At 38.7% G+C, this 13,297-nt stretch overlaps 1 protein-coding gene across 5 annotated transcripts in view; it reads left to right on the top strand.

Annotated features, from left to right (window-relative positions):
* Nucleotides 1-13,297, top strand: part of TAPT1 (transmembrane anterior posterior transformation 1) — a 53,215-nt gene that overhangs the window by 12,511 nt on the left and 27,407 nt on the right. For all 5 annotated transcript variants that reach the window (XM_033106193.1, XM_033106197.1, XM_033106195.1 and 2 more), the window contains one exon: nt 6,297-6,415. In XM_033106193.1, the coding sequence (XP_032962084.1) occupies nt 6,297-6,415 (119 nt within the window). The remainder of the gene's footprint in view (nt 1-6,296; nt 6,416-13,297) is intronic.

The following is a 13,297-nucleotide window of genomic DNA, read 5'->3' on the forward strand; positions in this document are numbered from 1 at the left end:
TTGCTTAAAATGTGTGACAGGATTTGGAGCAATTTCTTCTAAACTTCTAAGACTAAGTGAAACATAGAGGAAAGGAGAGGTAGATTTCAATTGAATTATAGGCTTAAATATCTCTGATAACAGCATGAATTCACTCTGATACTCTAAGGCCTTTATTTTATATGAGTAGGGTTTTGCTTTTGGCTTTCGTTGTAAGAGTTGGGAGGCCAGACATTCATGTCATTCTAAATTGTTTTTGTAGGTTTACTTTGTGTTTACATTGTCTGTTCTATTATATAATACCTTACTCATTTTTGTTCTTGTTTTTTGGTGAACATTATATTTTCAACTAGCCTTTTGAGGAAGAGAAATTTGATAATTAAAGAGTACTTCTGCAAGGGTTGCAAATACTATAAAACATGTAATTAGTGTTCATACTTTAAAGATCAACTTAATATCTGTTACTGAACCTGTTTACTGATGTAAATAAATCCCAGGTGTCCAAAGGCTAATTTTGTCATCTGTGTGAACCCAAAACTTCAGGCAATAGTAAAGAAATGCTTATCATAGTAATTTCTAAAATTGTCTAATATATTTAAATGCTAATTTAGGGAAGTACCGATCACTTATTCACGTATTTACTTATTTTCTCCATTTTTGTTTTAAATACTATGTTCCTGGTACTTGTGTAGTGTGGAAGCACAGAGCTAAACATAAGACTTGAGATAGTAACAGCAAGTTGATGAGAAAAAGAGGTAGATTTTGTATGTGCAGTGTAGGGCATATGTGTGTGCCTGGGGGGTATTTATGCTAGAAAGATCCATATGGGAAATTGTTAGGTACGTACAAGAACGGACAGTACACTGGTAAGATAGGTTAGATCCACGGTCCTTTCTGTGGTTAGGCTCAGGAGTTTAGACTAGCTTCAGGAGGAAACTATTAAAATATATTTCTTAGGGATACTTTAGCTGTGTATGTAACAGAATACCTCACAGTGGCTTAAACGAATAAGATTTTGTTAAAACAAGTCTAGAAGAAGGAGATCTCATTGTGGCAGTAGATTCATGAAGCCGGCATGGACCCAGTCCTTTTTATCTGTCTATTTGGCCATCGTTGGCACATGGACAATTTGGTGCTCTTGCTCATTGCCTTTTAATAGAAAGATGACAGCTACAACCTCAGGCATTATGTCTGCCATGTAATCAGAAAAAAGAGGAGATGGACAGTGCCACCTTTTTGACTGTCCCTTTTATAAACAATTGAAAACTTTCCCAGCATACTTCCTTCTGCTTCTGTCTGCTTTGCCAGAGTTATATAGCCATCCCCAGCGGCACGGCCAACAAGGACGGTGAGTATTCCTATGCTTTTCCAACAAAAGGACAGATCGAGAACGGTCATTGGGTTAGCCATCTCTAAGGTGTGCTTCCGAATAGTATAACGATGTTCAATGTGGATTGGAAATAAGAGAAGCAAGAAAATCTCAGGAGCTTTCCATGTGCATGATCTTTCTTCAAATTAAAATCAATTGATCGATTGAGTTACCTCTACGTGTTCCTTATGTCAGATGTAGGTTGTAATTACTAGGAAGTCTTTTACCAAAATTACGTCTTTTCTGTGGTTACATGTTTATGTAACCTTATCTATCACAGAAGTTAAAACTAAAATGAAAACAATTTTTGAATTTTCTTTACCTTGTAATTCTGTGCTTTTTGGCAATCCTATATTTCAGTTACCATGTTTTGTACATTATAGTTATTTAATACATTTCAAAAAAAATTGAATTCAACTGATTAGTCTTAAATGGAACTATTTAGTTGCCTGAAGAATCTAGTGACTTTTTATTTTTAAGCTTTAAATTTGTCAGGTTGAAGATATACATGTTGCTATAGGTGTAGAATTCATTATTTTTAGGCATAGACTATTGTTATTATTGAAAGAGAGAAAGGGTACTGTCACACAGTGGAAGATTTGGGGTCAAGATTCAATACCCTTAGCTTCTCATCTCAGGTCTGCAGGTAATAATAGCCCTGCGGCCTGATCAAGGCCATGAACCTTCTTTGGCTTTGACTCTCTTCATCTAAGATTAGCAGGGTGGACTAGGTCATCTCCAGAGGGCTGAATCCCTGACTGGGTCAGTTTGCCTACGCGCAACAGGAACAGGAGTGAATGGAAAGATTCACAAAAAGGGAAAGGTTCCATGTCTGGTTGAGGAACTTAGCTGTGCTTGTTTGAGGATCAGGGTGGGTAGCATTCAGGACAAATCATTTAAGAAGTTCCTTTCAAAATAATGAACTTAATCAAAATGTCATATGAAGCTTCCAAGTGGCACTTAAAGGACAGGAGATTGTTTTATTTCTCAAAAGGAAAACAGTGACATATGACAGGTTTTCATTACTTTCTAGTCACACCTTGTATATTTCTGGAAATTTTCATTAGACGTTACTTAAGACTGCTTGTTACGGTTATTTGGTCCAAATAAAAAGGAAATAGTAATTGCCTATTTTGTCAAGATGCCATACAAATTATCTGAAGGTGTGAAAGTACACATTATTCTCATTAGTGATACATAGCAAAGCTTTTAATTCTTAATAACACATTTTCAAAGCTAAGAGTAAATCTAAATATGAAGTTTTTATGCCTTTTGTAAGTTTGATTCATTAAATGCCTGTTATTTCTGCATTTTTTATGATGGTAGGCAAACTGGCTAAAGATGAGTTAGCACAAAGAAAATTACGTTAACCCCTATGCCTAGTAAAAATAGTGAGTGAGATCTTTTTGTTCCGCTCAGACTGCTTCAAAGAGAGTAGGGTCTTGGGTCAGACAGACCTGGGCTCGAAAGCCAGTTCCTCCCTCTGACCAACTGCCTTGGGCAAACATTCAGCGTCCAGAGCTGTGGTTTCCTCTTGCACTGAGCAGGGATGATTAGAAACTACCTCAAGGAGCTGTGAGGAGGATGAGGTCGTAAGCACTCACTCACCAGTCGCTTGGAGGGCCACAAGCATAGGGGATAGTCTTTGCGCAGCCCTTTCAAACTCCTGGGTCGCCATCAAAGTAAATGAGATAGACAGATATTCCCTCACAGCTTCCGCGAGGGTGCCAGGCTGTCCTTACCCAGCGTGTGCTGCTTTACCTCCTTCGAGGAGGGATGAATCTTGTTTACGTTGTGAGGAAATTTTCTCATTTTCGTTGGTAAAGAATTTAAAATGCTGTATCTTACGAGAAAGTGTAACATTCTAACAATAGGTACAGTAGTTGGGTCACTTTTCCACATTTCCAAGCCCTGAGAGGCATTTCTTTTGCTTGTGTGTTGTGTATTCTCACACCCACGAATGCCTTCTTTCCACCCAGTTGAAATGTCTTCAGATCTCAGTCACCTGTTTTCTTTCCATTTTAATGTTGAGACCTGTTGTATTGATAGAGGACAGTGTGGGAAGATGATTGTGTTCCCTACGAGTTTATTGGGCTGGTTTAAAATGTGAAGGGGCAGGCGCTTTAGACTTTAGTCCCTAATGTTTACCATAAATAATACGTACGCAGATTCCTCTAAGCCACAGAAAGGTGACTGTCCTTCTCTTCTTCATAATTACCTGACTCCTCAGGTGCTCTCGCCCATGCTTCCTGCTCCTGGAGAGCTTCCTTCCCCATCCCTACCGCCCCCAGCCCCCACCCACCCCTCTGGTGCCCAGTCCACCTTCTCCACGTGGCAGTGGTCCTCCGCTTCTCGGATGTCATTAGGGATGTCTTCTCCTGTGGAGCCTTTTCTAAATCTCCCCAAGTGGGGTTGGCCGTTTTCTCTGCAGGGCTCAGCTGCTCCCTCCCTGTATCCTTAGTTCTATCAGCACTGTTACCACAGCTTCGACCTTCTTTATGGACCTGCTGGTGTCTCTGCTGAAACTTGAATGAGCTTACTGAGGGCAGGACACCATCCTTGTGTCCTGCCTGGCTTTGTGCACCCCGGACCGATCATGTGACTGGCTCATGTTAACAGCTCCGTGGACGTAGGATGAATGAGTGTTGTGTGCGTCCTCGGTGTAAGGTCGCAGGAAAGACAGCTGCTTACTCCCTTTCGCAGCATACTGCATACACACTGAAATACCTCCTGGGAAGGTCAGGTTTCTGGCAGTTCCTGCCTTTGGAGTGGATCAGTCCACTAGCAAACACGGAAAGGCTTCTCAGTGACCAGTGACGGGAGACAAATAATGACCACTAGCTTTACGTGGACTGTGTTCAGTCTTCTGCAACACTCCATTGTGTGTAAGTGTGTAAAACAAGGAAACAGACTCAAACCAACTGCTGGCGACAGACAGAATGACACATTCTGAGCAACTATCCTGGGAAGACTGAAAACGTCGTCTGCGACACATGACGATAGTTTAACATTGTACCAGGTGTGCTCAAAAAATAAGGTGAATGTTTAAATAAAAAAAATTATTACAGTAAAATACACATTGCCATTAATCCCCTTCAAAATGCTCGCCCTTGCTTTGAACACACATATCTCATTGTTCTTGCCACTTTCTGCAGCAGTTCTAGAAGTCCTCTTTCGTAAGTGTCTTTACTTCATCCTCCATCATGACAAAGCTCCGTGTCACACATCGCTTCTGGTTCGGCAATTTCTGTCAAATAATAACATTATGGTGTGTCCTCATCCACTTTATTCACCGGATCTGGCACTGTGAAACTTCTGGCTCTTCCCCAAAGTCAAAATGACCATGAAAGTTAAACATTTTGAATCGATGCAGGACATTGAGGCAGCCACGACAGTGCAACTAAAGACACAAAAGAGGACTTCCAGAACTGCTTCAGAAAGTGGCAAGAACAATGGGATAAGTGTGTTGGAAGTGAGGGGGAGTATTTTGAGGGGGATTAATGGCAATGTGTCTTTTACTGTAATAATTGTTTTTATTTAAACATTCACTGTAGTTTTCGATCATACCTTGTACTTTCATTGTTGTTCATAAGGACCCTAAAAAAGTTATTAGGGTCTCTGCATTCTGAATATATGTATATGAGAAATACATTTTTGAGAGACCTTGCAAAAATTAATGTGTCCTTTCTTTTAAAGGTGTGCTATTAGTTTGCTAAGGCAGCTATAACAAAGTACCACAGACGGGGTGGCTTCAAATCACAGTTCTGGAGGCTGGAAGTCTTAAGATCAAGGGATCAGCAGAGCTGATTTCTTCTGTAGCCTCTCTCTTTGGCTTGTCGGTGGCCGTCTTCTCCCTGTTTTTGTTTCCTCTTCCTTCTGTCTGTCTCTGTATCCAAATTTCCTCTTCTAGTAAGGACACCAATCATACTGGATTAGGGTCCACTCTAATGAATTCATTTTTAACTGAATTACCTCTTGAAAGACCCCATCTCCAAATACAGTCACGTCCTGAGGTACGGGGAGGGGTTAGGACTTCAACATGAATTGGGGGGATGTGCAATTCTGCTTGTTAACTGTGGATTTTAACTATTTAATATATTGTACTCGTATGCAGGACAGTTTATTGACTAAGGATACGTGAGTTATTATGTGTGAGGGAGGGCGTATACATCATACCCGGCTCGTGTGTCAAACATACAGGAAGTCACCGCTCTTACAATTACAGAGTTTGGTTACATGGGTGTGGCTACTTCTCCAAGCCACCAAGACTCCTCCTTCTATGAAGTATAGTCCTACATTTAACGGGTAAAAATGTATAATGTTACAAAAAATAGGAAGGATGTGGTAAGGACACAAGAAAGGGAGAGAGATACAAACATTAGCAGCTCCTCCTGCAGTGAAGAATAATGTCTTCTAAATACAGCAAGTTGAAGTGCACATGAAATTGTCTTAAAAATAATCATCAATTTAGATATTTTAACATAAAGAAACAGTATTTTAATACAATGTGTATTTCAATATTTCCCACGCATGAAACTGTGAAAAAGAGGAAATAGCAAAATTATACAGAGTAAAAGTTAGAGTTGAGTTTTATCCAAATGTTTTCTATAATATCTTTAAAGTTTGAGGAAGTACTCAGAAAGCGATGGCAGAAGTTGCATAGCTCTGGTTAAGGGCAGCTTGTCTTTTGAGTAATCGACTTCTATAGGTGGTAAACCGAAGGCTCTAGAAGAAGTACAGGTTTATACTTTAAAAAAAGTATTTTTCATTAAAATATGGCTTATATACACAAGTAGAATTATTAACTTATTATTCTCATAACTAAGTTATGACAAATGAATTTCCCACAAAGTTTAGAAATTCCTTGTTAAAAATTTTCACGTATAATTATTTACAGAATATTTATTTTATTTTTTGTTTCGTTTTCTTCTCTCCTTTTAAAATCCAGCTCATGGTTTTTGGAATCTTTCTGTGCCTGGATGCATTTCTATATGTGTTCACCCTGCTTCCTTTACGAGTTTTCCTGGCACTATTCCGACTCTTCACTCTGCCTTGCTATGGCTTAAGGTAAGTTGAAGATCATGAACTATTTTAAGTTCAATTATTTTTATTGCTTGTAGTTGTTAAACTACATAATCACTTGGATAGGTTTTGCAGAATAGGGATAATTCATATACTTTCATTCATACTTTGGTCTTTAATGCATAAACTAATGCTCTTTATCTGTGTAATGAATAGAATATAATATGTTTATATAATATTTGTACTTTGAATATGTGTATTCATTTTCTGAATGATTTTGAACCAGAGCCTTGCTTTGGCCAGTAAGTGAATGTTATTAACGCAGGAGGCTGTGTGTAGGGAGAAGAAGAAGGGCCTAGGACCTGAGAGTCAAAGACCTCGTTGCCACTGCGCCACCTCACCCTGTACCGTTATTTTCTGCAAGTCCCTTGGCCACCTGGGCGTCAAGACTGGGTTCTAGGCTGGGAGATGAGGGTGAGTGGGTGGTCTCAGACTACTAGGGAGTCTTTACTATAGGGGTTCCTCCTGCACCCTGTTTGAGAATCACTGTTTTGATGGCCTAGGGAGCCTTAGTAGCTGATTACAGGTGAGAATCCCTCTGATTTGTGAGACGGGCAAACTCTCGAAGACTCTTGTCCCGAATGGGAAGGATCAGACAGCCCAAACCAACGTGGATTAGCTGGTGAGCTGTGGGCCACTACTTGACTTCTTGAATCCTGTTTCCCCATCAGTAAAAAAGGGGATATTGAGAACCTAGCATCCTTTACCGCAAAGATAGGGAGGAGTAAATAGAATACCCAGCATAATGCCTGGTTCACAGTACACCAGAACAAATACTGTTTCCTTCCCTTTTTTCTCTACCAAATCTAGAACAGTACAATAAAAATGTTAAGCTTACATGAATCTTGATGTGTTATTGGTCCTGAGGTTAGAAGAAGTTTTGATGTTACGGTTTTCTTTCTTTGTGTAGTTATGTCAACATGTCTCCACTCTGTGTAGTCACTTGCTGTAACATTACATGGTTCTTAGCATAGTTGCCCAAGTGACATTTCTGACATGCATCACTTTTCTAAACACATTTCATTCCAAAAATGCTTTGAAACGCTGAAATGCACAATAACATGTGAAACTTCATTTAACTATAAAGTAGGTGACTAGTCTGTGATACATAATTAAAATTATGATTAATAACAGCCATGGAAACTGAGTTACAAAATCTTGATCTATAGACTTACTTGCTGATTTTTTTTTTAAACAGTAAAGTCATGGAAGATTCTCTTTTAAAATAGTAAATAAGCAGATAACATTTAATAAGCACTGAATAACGCATATTGTTCCTTTTAAAAATAGTCGTTAATCAGCTTTAATAAGGAAGAAGTCCTTCCAGTATATATGGAGCAATTTATTGATCATGGTGATCAAATGGTGAAGAGTAAAAATTCTTCTTTGCATGATCACGCGGAGTAAAACAATTATGAGAACACCATTGTTATATGTGATACTTTGCACTCTGTAATCTTACCCTCTTTCCAGAATGAGAGGATTGTGATGTGTTTTTGTTAAGTACATGTTCATCGAATGGGAAAATCTTTTTGGGAATTTATCATCAACTTTAAGATATATTCAAGTACATCCTTTATACTTTTGGGAGAATTTTTAAGAAGGCTTTATTCTTATTAGCAAACCTTTTTTAAAAGATGTTTGTAATATTTGTAGCACAGTTAATATTAACAAAGCCTAACCTCCGGTATTATATTCTTTTATCACTATTGGAAGCTCAATAAAATCATGGTTATTTCAGTTACCTTTTCAGAAGACGATAAAAACAAATCTAATAAGACATTACTAAATATAAAGCTTCATGTGTGATTGCATAACAGGGGTGAACACATGGACGTGTAGGTAAAGCCAGGTGAAACTACCTGACAAAATAACTGATGCCATGTAGGTATTTTCACGTTTACACGATGAGCTAGGTTACCTTTTAGTTACTCTTTGATCTACCATGAGGCAAATTGTGTTCTAGCCGTCTGTAAGTGAATGGCTTTTAAATACATGTCATGTTCTAAGTGGCCATTGGCATGATGAGATAAGATATTCACAGGATATTATTCTGAGGCCTCTCTTCTTCTGGAGTGGGTCCTTCCTTGGGAATGTCTGCACATGGTAGAGTTCACCGAGTGACAGTAGGGACTTGCAGTGTTCCCCAGGGCCTCTTTTTTAGGCTCTTACTTGAAGACCCATCTTGTTGTTGTGTAGGCATTTAACTGTGTCATTTCTTTGTGTTTCTTGTCACTTGGGGAAGCAGGGCACCAAAGTAGCTTTGGAGAAGTCTTTCAGTGTTTGCAAACTAAGAGTTATTGTGGGGAGTTCAAAAATCTTCAGTCCTCTACTCCCATTTGCTTTGTTCAGTGGCTGATGGTCCCTGGAGCCAATGGTTTCTATATATTTTAAGGCTTTTTTAACACATAAAGATGATTGCTTTTGTATATTTATATTCTCAATCTAAATTAATTTCAGTAATATTTAAAAACAAAATTAAAGTGTGTTCTACTTTGAAGGTTTGATAACGAAAATAACACTAGAGGGCAGCCTCTTATGTTACACCCTGCATTTCAGACTTAATTTTAAGTTTCCCTGTGCAAACAGTTCTTAACTATTTCTGCAATTTGGATCAAGTGAAAAATTACTGAAAAATTACTTTTTATGTTGTCACTAATAAATATATGCTATATGTAAAATGTGAAATGCAGTTAAAATTATGTAACAAAACTTCCCGCTATTTTAACTACTCTGAGTATAGGCCGGGTTACACAGAATATGAAAACACTGCCTACTGTTTCAGTGCCTTCATACTTTATTAAAATTGAGTAATTTGTGCTTACAGTGATATGGGGTACAATTTGTATTTTCTTTGGTCAGTTTAGTAAACAGTGTCTTTTTGAGCATCATTTTTAAAAGTACCAAACTTGAAATATTCGAAACTTAAAATATATTGTGAAAAAATATGTTAAAGCTATTAATATTGTGTATAAGAACTTTCAGATATTTTAAAAACATAAAAATACATTTTATTTTTGTAAAATTATTATTCAGGAATAGCCAAATTTTGCCTTCCTATAGCTTTTCTCCCAACATCCTCCACTTCCATTAAAGATTATCTGATTTGTCTTGCCTGTAGCTGTATCACGTTCCATCTTTCTCAGCCAGTAAAAAGTGCTCTTTTCCTCAGTCTGACTTTATTTTTTCCAAGGGATAAGAAGAAATTAAAGAGACTAGCAAATAACTTGATTATATTCTTTTTGTTTTCTTTTTTTCCTTCCGTGTCTCTTAGTTCTTTGAAATTATTCCCCCAAAAGGGGGGAAAAGGGTATTTGTCAAAGTAATCCAGAGGCTGGCATGAAAACAGTAATTTGTAGTCTCTACTATTGTTTGTTTCAGTATCATTTCTGTAGGAAAATAATATTATTGCCACTTTTCCATATTTGAGATTAGTGTTCTCACCTCCTCCTCTTGTAGTTATATATGGTACAGAATCCATGAGAGGCTTTTGAAAGTTGACACCCTCTGGGATATTCTGCTTTAGAATCTATCTGAGCCTATTTCTGAATCTTCTGTAAACTTGCAGTGGCTTTTGGTGTTGGTTTTGTTGTTTTGCCAGTATGTAAGTAAGTGCACAAGGACTCTGCCTCTCACTAAAGTTGGGGCAGGGGCGCAGGGGTTGGAGGTGCAGAAGGGAAGGGGGCCTGGGCGCAGAGGGCCAGCGATTCTGCAGCTCTTAGGGAAACCCAGCCTTCATCGTGATCGCTCCACTGCTGGGCATCTTGCCAGCTGTTGACCATTAAAATATTGTTCACTTTAAGATGTTGACAGGATAATTATCTTGACTCTGTAGTTGTGTGTGTTGTCTGCAAAGGATACACTGCTTCCATAAAGAGTGTGCATCTGTCCTGCCTGAGTAATCTCAAGAATACTGAGTTAAAACTATTCCTAATAAATACACCTAGATTCTTTTTCTTTTTTCCTCCCTTCTTCCGCCACCCCCGCCCCCCACTCCGGTTCAAGCCGTTGTTTCTCAGTCTAGTTGTGTAGGACACAGCTCCCTGGCCCACGCTGGTGTTATGAGCCTTGCGGGGATCCCTCCCTTCTCCGCCCCCCCTCCAGGCTGCAGCAGTCGGTAGGCGGCTGGCTCACAGCAAGTCTCGCTGGCTGCTGGCCGCTCACGATGGCTGCTGGCCACTCATGCTGGCCACCGGCCACTCATAGCAGCACACGGTAGCACACGGCTGCTCACGCTGGCCACCGGCCGCTCATGGCTACACAGTAGCCCACAGCAGCATTCAGCAGCTTAGGGCAGCTTACGCCAACCTTCAGCTGCTCACAGCAGCCCAGCTCCAGGGAGAACTGTTGTTCACAATCTTAGCTGTAGAGGGCGCAGCTCACTGGCCCATGTGGGAATCGAACTGGCCACCTCGGTGTTAGGAGTATGGCGCTCCAACCACCTGGGCCACTGGGCTGGCCCCTTAGATTCTTTAAAAGCAGATGCAGTTAGGTATTTCTTCCCTTTCCCAAATAGGGTAGTATTGTTTTAGAGAAACATTCAGGATGCTTCTTGAATGAGGATAACTTTTTTAAAAATAAGTTTTGATTCATTATATGAGGCATCCGTGTTTCTTGGAAGAATAAAATTATTTTGTTTTTTTAGAAAAGTAGACTGCTCTGTATTATGCTAAGAGAGGTATCAAACATGATTTTTCCAAGTTTACTTGTAGAATAAAGAATAACCAATTGTTTAACTTTTTTCTAATTTGCCTGGCATTTTTGTAACTCCTCTTTCCTCCTTGAACTTGTGGCTTCATTTTGTGTTTTAGAATTCTCAATCGTATTTGAGTTAAAAACTGAGGGAGATTATGAAGACAAATGATACTATCTGGTGCTGAGAACTGATAGTTATTTTTGAAAACTTTTAAAACACTTTAGACCAGGGGCGTCCAAACTTTTTTCAACGTTTTTTACCAAGGGCCATATGTGGTAAAATACACAAATAGCCGGGCCACTCATATTGCCTCACCAGTTTTATTTAAGTAAACTAAATATATTTTTGGAATTTGCTGCGGGCCAATTAACAATAGATTGAGGGCCGCAGTTGGCCCGCGGGCCGCAGTTTGGACACCCCTGCTTTAGACAGTAACAAGTGTAGAGTAGGTTTAAGTACTAAATACTAGAGTATTTTTCTTTTATTATTAGAGCAAATAAAATATGTACAAGCAAATTTGTTGATATCTCACCCTGGTTTTAGGCATTTTTGAGGCTTCTTGAACTTCTTTTTATTTAAAGAGGCAGCAGTGTCTTTTGAGAGTTTACTTCATAGGAAAGCTCTTATCTTCCAGAAGAATTATGAATTTAAAATGCTTGAGATTTTCTTAACCCATTGGGTTACCTCTATATGCCTTACGTTCTTCAGAATAGTTCTACCTAAAATTAACCGCACACATACAGTAGATTTTTCTTTTTAGACATATGCCTTAATCTTGGCCTAAGTGATTAATGCCACCCTGTAACACATGTAGAGAGAGCTCTTGGAAACTTACTCTGGGGAAACAATTATGTCTGGTATTTCCTCTTACCAGGGCCGATCTATGTGGCTGATTTGTAGAGAGCAGTATGTTTGTTTTATTAGAGAGTCTTCGTAACAACAGGTTGTGTTGTCCCCGTTTCCTCACCATGACGCTCTAAGTAGCGTAGCAACGTTACAACCTTCTCTCTTTCTTTCTCTCTTGTAAATCAGACCGAAGGGAGGAGCACTTTCACTTCCTTTATAGAATGGAATGTGGTGTCACAGGGACTCCTTGTGGTGAGTAAACCCTGATTTTTCCTTCTATATTCTTGGCCAGATTGACATCAGTACAAACAAATTATGAATTATAATGCAGAAAAATAATAATAACAGCACAGGCAGATATAACCATTTGGGAATGGACTCATACTGAAGTAAGTGTTACTTGGTACAGGCTTTCACATGATCTCACCTAACATAGGAAAATCACTCAGTAAAATGATCTTGGATTTACACACGTTGGTCCAGATTTGACAGCAGACACTCATCCCCAATGTCACAGCAGTCCACCGAGGTTAGTCCCTTCCACAGGAGCAGTTTTTATTTTGTATCACTCTCAGCACTCTACGTAGCTTTATAAAACTAGTTATTTTTGTTTCTAGTATCATTTGAAATTATTTTAAAGCCCAAGGAAAGCGTTAGTCGTTCAGTTAAAACATCTTAATCTCAGTACTTTATTCCAATTAACTTTAAAATTATAAAGGGACTTCTCTTTCCACAATGGGAACCATATTTAAAATTTAACATTTTTTATTTCAATAATGCTTATATTTCTTCATTCTTTCAATTATACCACAAGTAGCTTAAAATGTTAAAAGAGAGAAAGAGAGAAAGAAACAAAGATCCAGCCTATGTATTTTATAATGAAATACCTCATGCTGATACTTTGACATGTTTTAATACCAGTTTGAAAATGAACTAGGCAGAGGTTACCCCATTTCTCCTGCTCATTTTTGTATTGTCTCTTCTTCCTTCTTGATCTTTCTGTCCGAGATCAGTTTTTACTTTAATCTTAGCCAACATAGATCTTCTGCTTAAGAGGGGGAGGTCATCTTTGCCTGCTATGTCATCTGTCCCCATGTTAGCCCTTTGAGGCAATGGGAACACTTCAGTTGGTAATTGTGCATCCAGTGGAAGTATTTGAATGAGTAAGATAAAATTTAGAAATGTAGAAAATTTGGTTCCTGAAAGAGTGGTTTAACTTGCAAATTAAAAAAAAAAAATTAAGTTCCGTTGAATGTCTTGTTTAATATTACTTGTTTTGCAGTAATTCAGAGCCAACCTGTAAATTAGATTCGTAGGTTTTCACA

The sequence above is a fragment of the Rhinolophus ferrumequinum genome, chromosome 5 (genome assembly GCF_004115265.2).
Source record: "Rhinolophus ferrumequinum isolate MPI-CBG mRhiFer1 chromosome 5, mRhiFer1_v1.p, whole genome shotgun sequence".
Taxonomy (NCBI): domain Eukaryota; kingdom Metazoa; phylum Chordata; class Mammalia; order Chiroptera; family Rhinolophidae; genus Rhinolophus; species Rhinolophus ferrumequinum.